The 18,235-nt window shown below is 39.5% G+C and overlaps 1 protein-coding gene across 1 annotated transcript in view; it reads left to right on the top strand.

Annotated features, from left to right (window-relative positions):
• Positions 1-7,879, top strand: part of rbm46 (RNA binding motif protein 46) — a 26,410-nt gene extending 18,531 nt beyond the window's left edge. Inside the window, exons 11-14 of the mRNA XM_065025996.1 lie at positions 2,644-2,727; positions 6,000-6,121; positions 6,715-6,817; positions 7,160-7,879. Of these exons, the coding sequence (XP_064882068.1) occupies positions 2,644-2,727; positions 6,000-6,121; positions 6,715-6,817; positions 7,160-7,365 (515 nt within the window). The 3' untranslated portion in view covers positions 7,366-7,879. The remainder of the gene's footprint in view (positions 1-2,643; positions 2,728-5,999; positions 6,122-6,714; positions 6,818-7,159) is intronic.
• The last annotated feature ends 10,356 nt before the right edge of the window (positions 7,880-18,235 follow it).

Below are 18,235 nucleotides of genomic sequence, written 5' to 3' on the forward strand. Positions count from 1 at the left end.
GTGTAATATATGATGATGATGATGAAGGTGGTCAGTCTCTAGGAACAGGTTGTGTGTAATATATGATGATGATGATGATGATGAAGGTGGTCAGTCTGTAGGAACAGGTTGTGTGTAATATATGATGATGATGATGAAGGTGGTCAGTCTGTAGGAACAGGTTGTGTGTAATATGATGATGATGATGAAGGTGGTCAGTCTGTAGGAACAGGTTGTGTGTAATATATGATGATGATGATGAAGGTGGTCAGTCTGTAGGAACAGGTTGTGTGTAATATATGATGATGATGATGAAGGTGGTCAGTCTCTAGGAACAGGTTGTGTGTAATATATGATGATGATGATGATGATGGTCAGTCTGTAGGAACCTGGTGTGTGTAATGGGTGATGATGATGATGAAGGTGGTCTCTGTAGGAACAGGGGATGTAGAGAGGTGTGTGTAATATATGATGATGATGATGATGATGGTCTGTAGGTGGTCTGTAGGAACAGGATGATGATGATGATGGTCTATATAGGAACAGGGATGAGGTGATGATGATGATGATGATGATGGTCTCTATAGGAACAGGGGATGTAGAGGTGTGTGTAATATATGATGATGATGATGAAGGTCTCTCTGTAGGAACAGTTGTGTGTAATATATGGGATGTTGTGTGTAATATATGATGATGATGATGAAGGTCTCTATATAGGAACAGGGAACAGAGTTGTGTGTAATATATGATGATGATGATGAATGGTCTCTATATAGGAACAGGGGATGTGGAGAGGTGTGTGTAATATATGATGATGATGATGGTCTCTATATATGAACAGGGGATGAGAGGTGATATGATGATGATGAAGGTCTCTATAGGAACAGGGGATGTAGAGAGGTGTGTAATGATGATGATGGTCTCTATAGGAACAGGGGATGTGGAGAGGTGTGTGTAATTGATGATGATGATGATGATGGTAGGGGGATTTGGAGAGGGGTGTGTGTAATATATGATGATGATGATGATGGTCTCTATAGGAACAGGGGATGTAGAGAGGTGTGTGTAATATATGATGATGATGATGATGTCTCTATATAGGAACAGGGGATGTAGAGAGGTGTGTGTAATATATGATGATGATGATGATGATGGTCTCTATATAGGAACAGGGGATGTGGAGAGGTGTGTGTAATATATGATGATGATGATGATGAAGGTCTCTATAGGAACAGGGGATGTGGAGAGGTGTGTGTAATATATGATGATGATGATGATGGTCTCTATATAGGAACAGGGGATGTAGAGAGGTGTGTGTAATATATGATGATGATGAAGGTCTCTATAGGAACAGGGGATGTGGAGAGGTGTGTGTAATATATGATGATGATGATGATGGTCTCTAGGAACGGGATGTGGAGAGGTGTGTGTAATATATGATGATGATGATGATGGTCTCTATATAGGAACAGGGGATGTAGAGAGGTGTGTGTAATATATGATGATGATGAAGGTCTCTATATAGGAACAGGGGATGTGGAGAGGTGTGTGTAATATATGATGATGATGATGATGGTCTCTATAGGAACAGGGGATGTAGAGAGGTGTGTGTAATATATGATGATGATGATGGTCTCTATAGGAACAGGGGATGTAGAGAGGTGTGTGTAATATATGATGATGATGATGATGATGGTCTCTATATAGGAACAGGGGATGTAGAGAGGTGTGTGTAATATATGATGATGATGAAGGTCTCTATAGGAACAGGGGATGTGGAGAGGTGTGTGTAATATATGATGATGATGATGATGGTCTCTAGGAACAGGGGATGTGGAGAGGTGTGTGTAATATATGATGATGATGATGATGGTCTCTATATAGGAACAGGGGATGTAGAGAGGTGTGTGTAATATATGATGATGATGATGAAGGTCTCTATATAGGAACAGGGGATGTGGAGAGGTGTGTGTAATATATGATGATGATGATGAAGGTCTCTATAGGAACAGGGGATGTAGAGAGGTGTGTGTAATATATGATGATGATGATGGTCTCTATAGGAACAGGGGATGTAGAGAGGTGTGTGTAATATATGATGATGATGATGATGATGGTCTCTATATAGGAACAGGGGATGTAGAGAGGTGTGTGTAATATATGATGATGATGATGGTCTCTATAGGAACAGGGGATGTGGAGAGGTGTGTGTAATATATGATGATGATGATGATGGTCTCTATAGGAACAGGGGATGTGGAGAGGTGTGTGTAATATATGATGATGATGATGATGGTCTCTATAGGAACAGGGGATGTGGAGAGGTGTGTGTAATATATGATGATGATGATGATGATGGTCTCTATAGGAACAGGGGATGTAGAGAGGTGTGTGTAATATATGATGATGATGATGATGGTCTCTATAGGAACAGGGGATGTGGAGAGGTGTGTGTAATATATGATGATGATGATGGTCTCTATATAGGAACAGGGGATGTGGAGAGGTGTGTGTAATATATGATGATGATGATGGTCTCTATAGGAACAGGGGATGTGGAGAGGTGTGTGTAATATATGATGATGATGATGATGGTCTCTATAGGAACAGGGGATGTGGAGAGGTGTGTGTAATATATGATGATGATGATGATGGTCTCTATAGGAACAGGGGATGTGGAGAGGTGTGTGTATCCCATCTTCGCTGGCTCCAGTCTCTCCCCCGCCAGCCTGCTGTCACTCAAACCAGGTGCGTTCAATACTGATGAGGATTAGGGATTAGCAAACGTTTGGTTTTAAAAAATCCCACGATATCTAGATATCCCGTTTAAAAGATTCCCAGAATCAGGAAATCCATATATATATATATATATTTTTAGAAAACCTGCTGATGATGATTTTGATGATCATATTATATTATATTGTGATATTATGATTGTGATAATATTATATTATATACAGTGCGTTCAGAAAGTATTCAGACCCCTTCTCTTTTTCCAAATGGTTTTACATCACAGCCTTTAAACAGCCTTTCACAAATATGTACAATCATCAACACAATACTCTATAATGACAAAGCAAAAATATATATATATTTTTAGAAATGTTGGCTAATTTATTAAAAATAAAAACCATCTTATTTACGTAAGTATTCAGACCCTTGGCCTGAATGCCAAGCGTCATGTCTGGAGGAAACCAGGCACCGCTCATCACCTGGCCAATATCATCCCTACGGTGAAGCATGGTGGTGGCAGCATGATGCTATGGGGATTTTTTTCAGCGACAATAACTGGGAGACTAGTTAGGCTCGAGGGGGAAATGAACGGAGCAAAGTACAGAGAGATCCTTGATGAAAACCTGCTCCAGAGCACTCAGGACCTCAGACAGGGGCAAAGGTTCACCTTCCACCAGCACAATTACCCGAAACACACAGCCAAGACATTGCAGGAGTGGCTTCGGAACAAGTCTCTGAATGTACTTGAGTGACCCAGCCAGAGCCAGGATTTGAACCCGGTCGAACATCTCTGGAGAGACCTGAAAATAGCTGTGCAGCGACGCTCCCCATCCAACCTGACAGAGCTTGAGAGGATCTGCAGAGAAGAAATGGAAGAAACTGCCCAAATACAGGTGTGCCAAGCTTGTAACGTCGTACCCAAGAAGACTCGAGGCTGTAATCGCTGCCAAAGGTGCTGAAGTACTGAGTGAAGGGTCTGAATACTTATGTAAATGTGATATTTCAGGTTTTTATTTATAATACATTTGCAAAAAAAATCTAAACCTGTTTTTGCTTTCATAATGGGGTATTGTGATGTCATTATGGGGTATTGTGATGTCATAATGGGGTATTGTGATGTCATTATGGGGTATTGTGTGTAGATTGATGAGGGGGAAAAAACTATTTAATCAATTTTAGAATATGGCTTTAACGTCACAAAATGTGGAAAAAGTCAAGGGGTCTGAATACTTTCCGAATGCTCTATATGTTATTCATAAATCAAATCAAATATACATTTTAATTTGTCACATGCGCCGAATACAACAGGTTACTTACTGCGAAAAGCTTACTTACAAGCCCTTAATAACCAACAATGCAGTTTTAGGAAAATAGAATTATGAAAATATTTACTGAATAAACTAAAGTAACGAGGCTACAGTTGAAGTCGGAAGTTTACATACACTTACAGGCTGACCACACGCGAGCGTTGCAAAATAAATTTAGAAATCTATGTTATTCAATTACTGCTTGCGTGCGTCAACGAGCATCTGCGTTGCCGAGGGCTAAAATAGAAGTCCTTTCTATTTCTGACGCAGATCGCGCTGCAAGTCCTGCCTCTCCAATCTCCTCATTGGTTTATAGAAGCAGGTACCCACGTGCCATCTCCTCATTGGTTATACCCACGTGGGTTATTGAAAGAAGAGATGGCAATCACCATATAAGTTCAAAGATGAAAAGGCCTGGAAGGAGGAGAGATGACTAGAAACGATTCGGGTTGACCGTTTTATGTGTGGATTAATTGGTGGAGTAGAGGACCTTGTGCATTTCAGGTAAAATAACAACTCAATGTTTATATCCCAGGACAAATTAGCTAGCAACAGCAAGCTAGCTAAATAGGACAAATTAGCTATCAACAGCAAGCTGCACTTGGCTGATTCTCTTTTGATTTTCCCACGATGTCAATCAAAGAGGCACTGAGTTTGAAGGGTAGGCCTTGAAATACAGGAGCAACAGTATATCCTTCGCGTCAGACTCATTAAAGAAACATTTCTTTGTCCAGTTTCGAGGTGAGTAATGGCTGTTCTGATGTCCAGAAGCTCTTTTCGGTGGCAGAAACATTATGTACAGAATAAGTTACAAAGAATGCGAGGGAAAAACACAACGTAGCACAATTGGTTAGGAGCCAGTATATATTATACTGTAATAATACTATATATGTTGTTACTAGGTCAGTTTAGTTCAGCGGTGTCTCTGCTAGAGTACTACTGCTATAAGAACAGCTGGGCTCTACCTGAGTACTACCTCTACTACTAATAATACTATATATTATACTGTAATAATACTATATATGTTGTTACTAGGTCAGTTTAGTTCAGCGGTGTCTCTGCTAGAGTACTACTGCTATAAGAACAGCTGGGCTCTACCTGAGTACTACCTCTACTACTAATAATACTATATATTATACTGTAATAATACTATATATGTTGTTACTAGGTCAGTTTAGTTCAGCGGTGTCTCTGCTAGAGTACTACTGCTATAAGAACAGCTGGGCTCTACCTGAGTACTACCTCTACTACTAATAATACTATATATTATACTGTAATAATACTATATATGTTGTTACTAGGTCAGTTTAGTTCAGCGGTGTCTCTGCTAGAGTACTACTGCTATAAGAACAGCTGGGCTCTACCTGAGTACTACCTCTACTACTAATAATACTATATATTATACTGTAATAATACTATATATGTTGTTACTAGGTCAGTTTAGTTCAGCGGTGACTCTGCTAGAGTACTACTGCTATAAGAACAGCTGGGCTCTACCTGAGTACTACCTCTACTACTAATAATACTATATAATATACTGTAATAATACTATATATGTTGTTACTAGGTCAGTTTAGTTCAGCGGTGACTCTGCTAGAGTGACTCTGCTAGAGTACTACTGCTATAAGAACAGCTGGGCTCTACCTGAGTACTACCTCTACTACTAATAATACTATATATTATACTGTAATAATACTATATATGTTGTTACTAGGTCAGTTTAGTTCAGCGGTGTCTCTGCTAGAGTACTACTGCTATAAGAACAGCTGGGCTCTACCTGAGTACTACCTCTACTACTAATAATACTATATATTATACTGTAATAATACTATATATGTTGTTACTAGGTCAGTTTAGTTCAGCGGTGACTCTGCTAGAGTACTACTGCTATAAGAACAGCTGGGCTCTACCTGAGTACTACCTCTACTACTAATAATACTATATAATATACTGTAATAATACTATATATGTTGTTACTAGGTCAGTTTAGTTCAGCGGTGACTCTGCTAGAGTACTACTGCTATAAGAACAGCTGGGCTCTACCTGAGTACTACCTCTACTCTACACCGGGACAAGATGGGAAGCTAATGCTCATATACAAGGTGGGTATATGTCTCATTAATTAATTAATTTGTTGTTAATTAGTACTTTCGTTCATTAATTTAAAAAAAAAAATTTTTTACCTTTATTTAACTAGGCAAGTCAGTTAAGAACAAATTCTTATTTTCAATGACAGGTTAACTGCCTGTTCAGGGGCAGAACGACAGATTTGTACCTTGTCAGATCGGGGATTTGAACTTGCAACCTTCCGGTTACTAGTCCAACGCTCTTAACCACTAGGCTACCCTGCCATTTATTCAGTCATTATTTTCACCACCTTTACTACTACTACTACACACTATTTACCAAAAACAAACATTCATACAACGATCTAGTCTGGCTGACCCACGTGACTAAACAGCAGTCTACGAAAGACTTCTGAGAGCTGGTGTCAGCCAGATTAACAACGACTGTGTCCATGTACCTCGTCATACGGAGACCTATAGGAAGTAGTCTGGAAAGGCAGCAACCCAAGTTACAGCCGGCCACTAGGATCATACTGTATCTCTGAACCATGTTCTGATTTAACTACATTTCTAAGATGATTGACATATATAATTATTTTTTTGTCTGTCTGTGTGTTTGTGTCTGTTAGGTCGTGATCTCGTCGACGAGGAGTAGCTTCATGCCAGACAAGGTGTGTACAGTGTTGGAGGACGCTAAGGAGCTGGCAGCCCAGAATGCACTCTGGAACCTGGGTTAGTAATTAAACACGCGCTTAACACTTGTTAGAGCAGTGACTCATAACCGGTGGCACCCTTTAATGTGGTCCGCGATGGGATTTAGGGGGAAAGTGTTATTTGTGGATTTTTTTTAAATAACGACTTTTTAACGTTTATACCTGTGGATCTTTTAAAATAAATATAAATAAAAATACCTTATTTTACAATAACTTCTCTCCATGGAATTCCCAAATTAGCTCTCGGGCCTCGATGTTGCCTAGACAGGATATGGGGTTCCCAGTTTGCGATCAATTGACCGATTTATTATTATTTTATTTTTTTTAACTGTTCTCTCTACTCTATCCCTTCCTCTTTCAGACTGTTCCTTCCTCAACGGTAGTTCCCCGGGTTCGCTCTCTCCTCCTCTTCCTCCCGTCTCCTACGGTTCTCTCTCTCCTCCTCCTGTCTCCAACAGCCCCGGTCTCCTCTCATACGGCTGTACCAGAGCCTTCCCCTACCCTCTCTCTCCCACCACCCCACAGAGACTCTATATCCCCCCTAATCAGAACCCTGCCTTCTTCTGATCATCCCTCCATCATCACTCGCTGTGTGAGAGGAGGGAACACCGGGATGGCGGAGGGAGGTGGAGGTGAACAACATCTACTATGTGCCTAGTTTGTTACTGAGCCATTTTACCTTTGTGTTGGATGTTTGGTTGGTTTAGTTTTTTGGGTTGTTTGGTTTTCAAAAGACGGCCATTCTGTAATTCATATGTTAAGTTGACTCAGGAAAGGCTGCATTCATTCTGCTCACAGTGTTACTCTATGCGGCAAAGGTACATGCTAAGTGGGATCCTCCGGACGTCTAACTCTGACGTCACCCCGTTTGAAGTTGACATTTTAAAATGGTTACGGTAAGGGTTAAGTTTAGGGTTAAGGTAAGGGTAGGGGTTAAGGTACGGGTAGGGGTTAAGGTACGGGTAGGGTTTTAGGGTAAGGTTGTCCCAAGGATCCCAGATAGCATCTACCCAAACCCCATAGGTAAGGTAAACTAGGGAATTATAGATCAAACTGAAGAAAACTTAATTTACTTTAGCGCTTATTTTATATCTTGGCAATAATGATACTTGAATAGTATTGACTTTTGACCATATGTATTTATAAAAAATGATTTAAATATTTTAGTGACTTTTTTTATATTTTTTTACTTTAAATGTACAGTATTTTATTTTTTACGTCATCCACCTATTATATTTTATGGCAGTATTATATTTAGTTTCTATTTTATCGTATAATATTCAAATATCAAACGATGTCAAAATTCTGTACTGGGAAGAAGAAAAGAAAAAATCTACTTCTATTTTGTTATTCAATGAATGAATTATTTATTATCAGCTGGTGATTTTGAACAACAAAGTGAAATCAAGTGAGCAGATCGAAATGGAAAAGCCGATGTGGAAAGACAATCCCAAATGGTTCCGTCTCATTATATATTTATTGAGATTTAAATATTGAATATTATTATTATTAACATTATAAGACATAGCGATCATCAACAAGACAGCGTTGCCTCTCCTGCTACATATTCACTTTTCATTTTGTTGTCTTTTTAAAAAAAAAATGTAATTTACAGTTTTTGTATAAAAAAAAAACGTTATTTAAAGGGATACTGTGGGATTTAAAGGGTATACTGGGATTCATTAAAGGGATACTGTGGGATTCGTTAAAGGGATACTGTGGGATTTAAAGGGATACTGTGGGATTCATTGAAGGGATACTGTGGGATTTAAAGGGTATACTGGGATTCATTAAAGGGATACTGTGGGATTTAAAGGGATACTGGGATTCATTAAAGGGATACTGTGGGATTTAAAGGGTATACTGGGATTCATTAAAGGGATACTGTGGGATTTAAAGGGATACTGTGGGATTCATTAAAGGGATACTGTGGGATTTAAAGGGTATACTGGGATTCATTAAAGGGATACTGTGGGATTTAAAGGGATACTGTGATTCATTAAAGGGATACTGTGGGATTCGTTAAAGGGATACTGTGGGATTTAAAGGGATACTGGGATTTATTAAAGGGATACTGGGATTCATTAAAGGGATACTGTGGGATTCGTTAAAGGGATACTGTGGGATTTAAAGGGATACTGGGATTCATTAAAGGGATACTGTGGGATTTAAAGGGATACTGTGGGATTCATTAAAGGGATACTGTGGGATTCGTTAAAGGGATACTGTGGGATTTAAAGGGATACTGTGGGATTCGTTAAAGGGATACTGTGGGATTCATTAAAGGGATACTGTGGGATTCGTTAAAGGGATACTGTGGGATTTAAAGGGATACTGTGGGATTCATTAAAGGGATACTGTGGGATTCGTTAAAGGGATACTGTGGGATTTATTAAAGGGATACTGGGATTCATTAAAGGGATACTGTGGGATTCGTTAAAGGGATACTGTGGGATTTAAAGGGATACTGGGATTCATTAAAGGGATACTGTGGGATTTAAAGGGTATACTGGGATTCATTAAAGGGATACTGTGGGATTCGTTAAAGGGATACTGTGGGATTTAAAGGGATACTGTGGGATTCATTAAAGGGATACTGTGGGATTCATTAAAGGGATACTGTGGGATTCATTAAAGGGATACTGTGGGATTCGTTAAAGGGATACTGGGATTTAAAGGGATACTGGGATTCATTAAAGGGATACTGTGCGATTCGTTAAAGGGATACTGTGGGATTTAAAGGGATACTGTGGGATTCGTTAAAGGGATACTGGGATTCATTAAAGGGATACTGTGGGATTCGTTAAAGGGATACTGGGATTCATTAAAGGGATACTGTGGGATTTTTGCATTGAGGCCCTTTATCTACTTCCCCACAGTCAGATGAACCATCTCTGCGTCTAGTATGAAGGACGCTAGAGGTAGTTTCACGAGCCAATGCTAACTAGCGTGCTAGCATATACCCATAGACTTCCAGTCATTGCGCTAGCGCTAGTTAGCAACTTTCTTCAAACTGCATGGCAGAGACGTAAAAAATGGTATCTACAGAGTTCATCTGACTCTGAGGAAGTCGTTTTTTTTTTTAAAGAAATCCAGAAGTATCCTTTTAAATGAACAAAACTGATGTACTGTACCGGTAATACCGGTCCATATTGTCTCTCCAGTTGGTTCAGTTGACCGCCGGGAACACACACACACACTGATACAGATACACACACACACTGGTACAGATACACACACACACACACACACTGGTACAGATACACACACACCGGTAAATAAATTCAAAAAGTTCTATAATTTTTCTCCAGCAGTTGTTTTGTTTACATCTATGTTGTTTACACTTCGTTGTTATGGTTTCCTCCCATGTTGTTCTCATGGGGTGCTCAGTTTGTGTCCTAAAGGGCACCCTATTCCCTATATAGGGAATAGGGCTCTGGTCTAAAGTAGTGCACTATATAGGGAATAGGGCTCTGGTCTAAAGTAGTGCACTATATAGGGAATAGGGTTCTGGTCTAAAGTAGTGCACTATATAGGGAATAGGGTGCCAGTCATGGTCTAAAGTAGTGCACTATATAGGGAATAGGGCTCTGGTCTAAAGTAGTGCACTATATAGGGAATAGGGTGCCAGTCATGGTCTAAAGTAGTGCACTATATAGGGAATAGGGCTCTGGTCTAAAGTAGTGCACTATATAGGAAATAGGGCTCTGGTCTAAAGTAGTGCACTATATAGGGAATAGGGCTCTGGTCTATAGTAGTGCACTATAAAAGGAATAGGGTCTAATGTAGTGCACTATATAGGGAATAGGGTTCCATTTGGGAGGTATGTTTTTATTCTCATACACACACTGTTCACTAGGAACATTTTAACTGGTTACTGAGATCATGTTGAATTTAATAAACAAATTAAACACAGTGTGTCTTGTGTTTGTGTGGTGTGTGACATCAAATAAAAACAGTGACACAAGGAAATAAATACACAGTGAATAACAATGACGAGTAAAAATGACATGGTTATATACAGGAAGTACCAGGTAATATGGCTATATACAGGAAGTACCAGGTAATATCATGTTTATATACAGGAAGTACCAGGTAATATGGCTATATACAGGAAGTACCAGGTAATATCATGTTTATATACAGGAAGTACCAGGTAATATGGCTATATACAGGAAGTACCAGGTAATATGTTTATATACAGGAAGTACCAGGTAATATGGTTATATACAGGAAGTACCAGGTAATAACATGGTTATATACAGGAAGTACCAGGTAATATCATGGCTATATACAGGAAGTACCAGGTAATATCATGTTTATATACAGGAAGTACCAGGTAATATCATGGTTATATACAGGAAGTACCAGGTAATAACATGGTTATATACAGGAAGTACCAGGTAATATCATGGCTATATACAGGAAGTACCAGGTAATATCATGTTTATATACAGGAAGTACCAGGTAATATCATGGTTATATACAGGAAGTACCAGGAAATAACATGGCTATATACAGGAAGTACCAGGTAATAACATGGCTATATACAGGAAGTACCAGGTAATATGGTTATATACAGGAAGTACCAGGTAATATCATGTTTATATACAGGAAGTACCAGGTAATAACATGGTTATATACAGGAAGTACCAGGTAATAACATGGCTATATACAGGAAGTACCAGGTAATAATGTGGTTATATACAGGAAGTACCAGGTAATATCATGTTTATATACAGGAAGTACCAGGTAATAACATGGCTATATACAGGAAGTACCAGGTAATATCATGGTTATATACAGGAAGTACCAGGTAATATCATGGTTATATACAGGAAGTACCAGGTAATATCATGTTTATATACAGGAAGTACCAGGTAATAACATGGTTATATACAGGAAGTACCAGGTAATAACATGGTTATATACAGGAAGTACCAGGTAATAACATGGTTATATACAGGAAGTACCAGGTAATATCATGGTTATATACAGGAAGTACCACGTAATAACATGGCTATATACAGGAAGTACCAGGTAATAACATGGCTATATACAGGAAGTACCAGGTAATATCATGGTTGTATACAGGAAGTACCAGGTAATATCATGGTTATATACAGGAAGTACCAGGTAATATCATGGTTATATACAGGAAGTACCAGGTAATATCATGGCTATATACAGGAAGTACCAGGTAATATCATGGTTATATACAGGAAGTACCAGGTAATATCATGGTTATATACAGGAAGTACCAGGTAATATCATGGCTATATACAGGAAGTACCAGGTTTTTTTTTAATTTTTTTTATTTATTAACAACAATACATAAAGCACATGAGGGAACACAAGCATACATAGATTACAAACAATGGACAATCGAGCTAGGGGCGGGGCTGGGGGCGGGGCTAGGGGCGGGGCTAGGGGGTACAATTTCACATTACAATTACACAAGGACCTTAAGGGACATGCATATACTTACAATTCTAACAGCTTTTTTGTTAGTAGAGCATTTAACCGTCTTAAAATACAGTTCAATTTCTTTTTGTAGGATACGAAAATGTGGTTTTCTGTTTGTAAATTTACATTTGTGTTTGTGTGGTGTGTGACATCAAATAAAAACAGTGACACAAGGAAATAAATACACAGTGAATAACAATGACGAGTAAAAATGACATGGTTATATACAGGAAGTACCAGGTAATATGGCTATATACAGGAAGTACCAGGTAATAACATGGCTATATACAGGAAGTACCAGGTAATGACATGGTTATATACAGGAAGTACCAGGTAATAACATGGCTATATACAGGAAGTACCAGGTAATAACATGGTTATATACAGGAAGTTCCAGGCAATAACATGGTTATTTGTCCTTCTGGAAGGTTCTCCCATCACCACACAGGAACTCTCCATCGGTTTCATTCGACCTCATGGCTTGGTTTTTGCTCTGACATGCACTATCAACTTTGGGACCTTATATAGACAGGCGTGTGCCTTTCCAAATCATGTCTAATCAAAAGAATTTACCACAGGTGGACTCCAATCAAGTTGTAGAAGGATGATCAATGGAAACAGGAGTTCAATATCGAGTCTCATAGCGAAGTAAATCTTTTTTTTTTTTTTTTCATCTTAAATAAATGAGCAAAAATGACGGTGTATTGTGATGTCATTATGGGGTATTGTGATGTCATTACGGTGTATTGTGTGTAGAAGAAGGAAAAACATTAATTTAATCACTTTTAGAATAAGGCTGTAACGTAACAAAATGTGGATAAAGGGAAGGGGTCTGAATACTTTACGAATGCACCGTTAGTTTTGTACACTGGAAACAAACTTACAGATACCAAAACTATTTAATCCAATCAATGTTGCTAACTATGTGGCTGGCCAAGGTACTGATTCCTGCGTGTGTGTGTGTGTGTGAGTGTGCATGTGCGCGCGCTTGTGTGTGTGTGTGTCTGTGTCTGTGTGCGTGCGCGCGTGTGTGTGTGTGTGAGACTCACCCTTCAGTATAAGGTACTAGTTGAACTCCAATGCCATCATTCTCTGTCATGTTGACAAAGCGATCTATTGTTCTGTCATACAGTTAGTTTTTGTTGTCATAAGCTACCTAGCTAAAACGCTTGCTAGCCTGACTTCCTGGCATGGGCAACAATGAACCGGCTAAGTTAGCTAGCTAGCTAACGGTAGCCTACTAGCTAGCTAGCTAACGTTAGCCTACTAGCTAGCTAGCTAACGACGTTAGCCTACTAGCTAGCTAGCTAACGTTAGCCTACTAGCTAGCTAGCTAACGTTAGCCAACTAGCTAGCTAGCTAACGTTAGCCTACTAGGCTACGTATTGAACTTCAGTCATCTCAGGCCGGTGGCACAACATATTAATTTATGGTTAAATCAGAATTGCCGTCATAATCATTGGCCTGTACAGACAAATAAGCCAATAACCACAAGTCCAGTTTCCAGTTTCTCCATCCATGGCTAGGCAAAGGGCTAATTTAGCATGATAGCTACTGAAGGACATCAACACAAGCAGAACAAAAACAGGTACGTTTTTCTGAAAATGCAGTTTTGCAAAGGAAGGGCTTTAAAATATATATTTTTCTTAATTGAATATTTAAAACATACAATATGCTTGCATTGAAGCCGATCAATTAGTCATCTAACAGACTCCCATCTAGAGAGACCCACAGAACCATTTACATTAGTCATCTAAGACTCCCATCTAGAGAGACCCACAGATCCATTTACATTAGTCATCTAGCAGACTCCCATCTAGAGAGACCTACAGAACCATTTACATTAGTCATCTAACAGACTCCCATCTAGAGAGACCCACAGAACCATTTACATTAGTCATCTAACAGACTCCCATCTAGAGAGACCCACAGAACCATTTACATTAGTCATCTAACAGACTCCCATCTAGAGAGACCCACAGAACCATTTACATTAGTCATCTAACAGACTCCCATCTAGAGAGACCCACAGAACCATTTACATTAGTCATCTAACAGACTCCCATCTAGAGAGACCCACAGAACCATTTACATTAGTCATCTAGCAGACTCCCATCTACAGAGACCTACAGAACCATTTACACTAGTCATCTAACAGACTCCCATCTAGAGAGACCCACAGAACCATTTACATTAGTCATCTAACAGACTCCCATCTAGAGAGACCCACAGAACCATTTACATTAGTCATCTAACAGACTCCCATCTAGAGAGACCCACAGATCCATTTACATTAGTCATCTAACAGACTCCCATCTAGAGAGACACACAGAACCATGTACATTAGTCATCTAACAGACTCCCATCTAGAGAGACCCACAGATCCATGTACATTACATTATTCATCTAGCAGACTCCCATCTAGAGAGACCTACAGAACCATTTACATTAGTCATCTAGCAGACTCCCATCTAGAGAGACCTACAGAACCATTTACACTAGTCATCTAACAGACTCCCATCTAGAGAGACCCACAGAACCATTTACATTAGTCATCTAGCAGACTCCCATCTACAGAGACCTACAGAACCATTTACATTAGTCATCTAACAGACTCCCATCTAGAGAGACACACAGAACCATTTACATTAGTCATCTAACAGACTCCCATCTAGAGAGACCCACAGAACCATTTACATTAGTCATCTAACAGACTCCCATCTAGAGAGACCCACAGATCCATGTACATTACATTAGTCATCTAGCAGACTCCCATCTAGAGAGACCTACAGAACCATTTACATTAGTCATCTAGCAGACTCCCATCTAGAGAGACCTACAGAACCATTTACATTAGTCATCTAACAGACTCCCATCTAGAGAGACACACAGAACCATTTACACTAGTCATCTAACAACAGACTCCCATCTGAGAGACCCACAGAACCATTTACATTAGTCATCTAACAGACTCCCATCTAGAGAGACCTACAGAACCATTTACATTACATTAGTCATCTAACAGACTCCCATCTAGAGAGACCTACAGAACCATTTACATTAGTCATCTAACAGACTCCCATCTAGAGAGACCTACAGAACCATTTACATTAGTCATCTAACAGACTCCCATCTAGAGTGACACACAGAACCATTTACATTAGTCATCTAGCAGACTCCCATCTAGAGAGACACAGAACCATTTACATTAGTCATCTAACAGACTCCCATCTAGAGTGACACACAGAACCATTTACATTAGTCATCTAGCAGACTCCCATCTAGAGAGACCTACAGAACCATTTACATTAGTCATCTAACAGACTCCCATCTAGAGAGACCTACAGAACCATTTACATTAGTCATCTAACAGACTCCCATCTAGAGAGACCCACAGATCCATTTACATTAGTCATCTAACAGACTCCCATCTAGAGAGACCGACAGAACCATTTACATTAGTCATCTAGCAGACTCCCATCTAGAGAGACCTACAGAACCATTTACATTACATTAGTCATCTAACAGAATCCCATCTAGAGAGACCCACAGAACCATTTACATTAGTCATCTAGCAGACTCCCATCTAGAGAGACCTACAGAACCATTTACATTAGTCATCTAACAGACTCCCATCTAGAGTGACACACAGAACCATTTACATTAGTCATCTAGCAGACTCCCATCTAGAGAGACCTACAGAACCATTTACATTAGTCATCTAACAGACTCCCATCTAGAGAGACCTACAGAACCATTTACATTAGTCATCTAACAGACTCCCATCTAGAGAGACCCACAGAACCATTTACATTAGTCATCTAACAGACTCCCATCTAGAGAGACCCACAGAGCCATTTACATTAGTCATCTAGCAGACTCCCATCTAGAGAGACCCACAGAACCATTTACATTAGTCATCTAACAGACTCCCATCTAGAGAGACCCACAGAACCATTTACATTAGTCATCTAACAGACTCCCATCTAGAGAGACCCACAGAACCATTTACATTAGTCATCTAACAGACTCCCATCTAGAGAGACCCACAGAACCATTTACATTAGTCATCTAACAGACTCCCATCTAGAGAGACCCACAGAACCATTTACATTAGTCATCTAGCAGACTCCCATCTAGAGAGACCCACAGAACCATTTACATTAGTCATCTAGCAGACTCCCATCTAGAGAGACCCACAGAACCATTTACATTAGTCTTCTAACAGACTCCCATCTAGAGAGACTCACAGAACCATGTACATTAGTCATCTAACAGACTCCCATCTAGAGAGACCTACAGAACCATTTACATTAGTCATCTAGCAGACTCCCATCTAGAGAGACCCACAGAACCATTTACATTAGTCATCTAACAGACTCCCATCTAGAGAGACCCACAGAACCATTTACATTAGTCATCTAACAGACTCCCATCTAGAGAGACCTACAGAACCATTTACATTAGTCATCTAACAGACTCCCATCTAGAGAGACCCACAGAACCATTTACATTAGTCATCTAACAGACTCCCATCTAGAGAGACCTACAGAACCATTTACATTAGTCATCTAGCAGACTCCCATCTAGAGAGACCCACACAACCATTTACATCAGTCATCTAGCAGACTCCCATCTAGAGAGAACCACACAACCATTTACATTAGTCATCTAGCAGACTCCCATCTAGAGAGACCCACACAACCATTTACATCAGTCATCTAGCAGACTCCCATCTAGAGAGACCCACACAACCATTTACATTAGTCATCTAACAGACTCCCATCTAGAGAGACACACAGATGCGACCAGGTGTGTGTCAAGAGCTCAGCTTAATAACGCTGATTGGCAACAACAGAAGAAGAAAAAAAATTGCTGGCATCAATCAATCCAAATGCTACGCCGGCAATATGTTATCCTCCAGACGACATCAGATACATGAGCTACATCTAGACAGATGGGTGCTGTTTCTCCTCGCTGACGTCCCCCTCGCTCCGATGATTTTAGTCGGTGAGATTCAGCCACTTGCAAATTGACTGAAAATATTATGAAAACACAGAGCGAGATGAAAGATAAATGGGTTTTAAATATATATATATATATTTTTTAAATGTATTTATTTGGGGAAGCCTGGCTTCCTTTGAATTACACGCCAAAAAAAATACACTTTTAAAATAACATTTGGTGACTAGTGTTTTGATAACAGAACTTTGTTTCATTTCGGTTGCCGTGACAACCGATAGCACAGATCCTTTTTCCTCTCGACTTCATCTCAAACATGAAATGGAGTTTCCTTTTACCTTGCCTTGATATATATATATATCTATCTTATTTCAGTTTAGGAGCCTGAGATGGAGTCCTTTGTTCTGTGTTCTTTGTTCTGTGTTCTGTGTTCTGTGTTCTGTGTGAAACCAGTATGTTTAGGAGGCTGAGATGGAGTCCTTTGTTCTGTGTTCTGTGTTCTGTGTGAAACCAGTATGTTTAGGAGGCTGAGATGGAGTCCTTTGTTCTGTGTTCTGTGTTCTGTGTGAAACCAGTATGTTTAGGAGGCTGAGATGGAGTCCTTTGTTCTGTGTTCTGTGTGAAACCAGTATGTTTAGGAGGCTGAGATGGAGTCCTTTGTTCTGTGTTCTGTGTTCTGTGTGAAACCAGTATGTTTAGGAGGCTGAGATGGAGTCCTTTGTTCTGTGTTCTGTGTTCTGTGTGAAACCAGTATGTTTAGGAGGCTGAGATGGAGTCCTTTGTTCTGTGTTCTTTGTTCTGTGTTCTGTGTGAAACCAGTATGTTTAGGAGCCTGAGACGGAGTCCTTTGTTCTGTGTTCTGTGTTCTGTGTGGAAACCAGTATGTTTAGAAGGCTGTGGGTCAATACTACATACAGGTCTGGAAATGATGGAATCATTTATTTTTTACCACAATTGAAATAAGTTTCTAAACTTGTTTTGTGTTGTCCTGAAATTTTAGTTTTTTGAA

The sequence above is a fragment of the Oncorhynchus nerka genome, linkage group LG12 (genome assembly GCF_034236695.1).
Source record: "Oncorhynchus nerka isolate Pitt River linkage group LG12, Oner_Uvic_2.0, whole genome shotgun sequence".
Lineage (NCBI taxonomy): Eukaryota > Metazoa > Chordata > Actinopteri > Salmoniformes > Salmonidae > Oncorhynchus > Oncorhynchus nerka.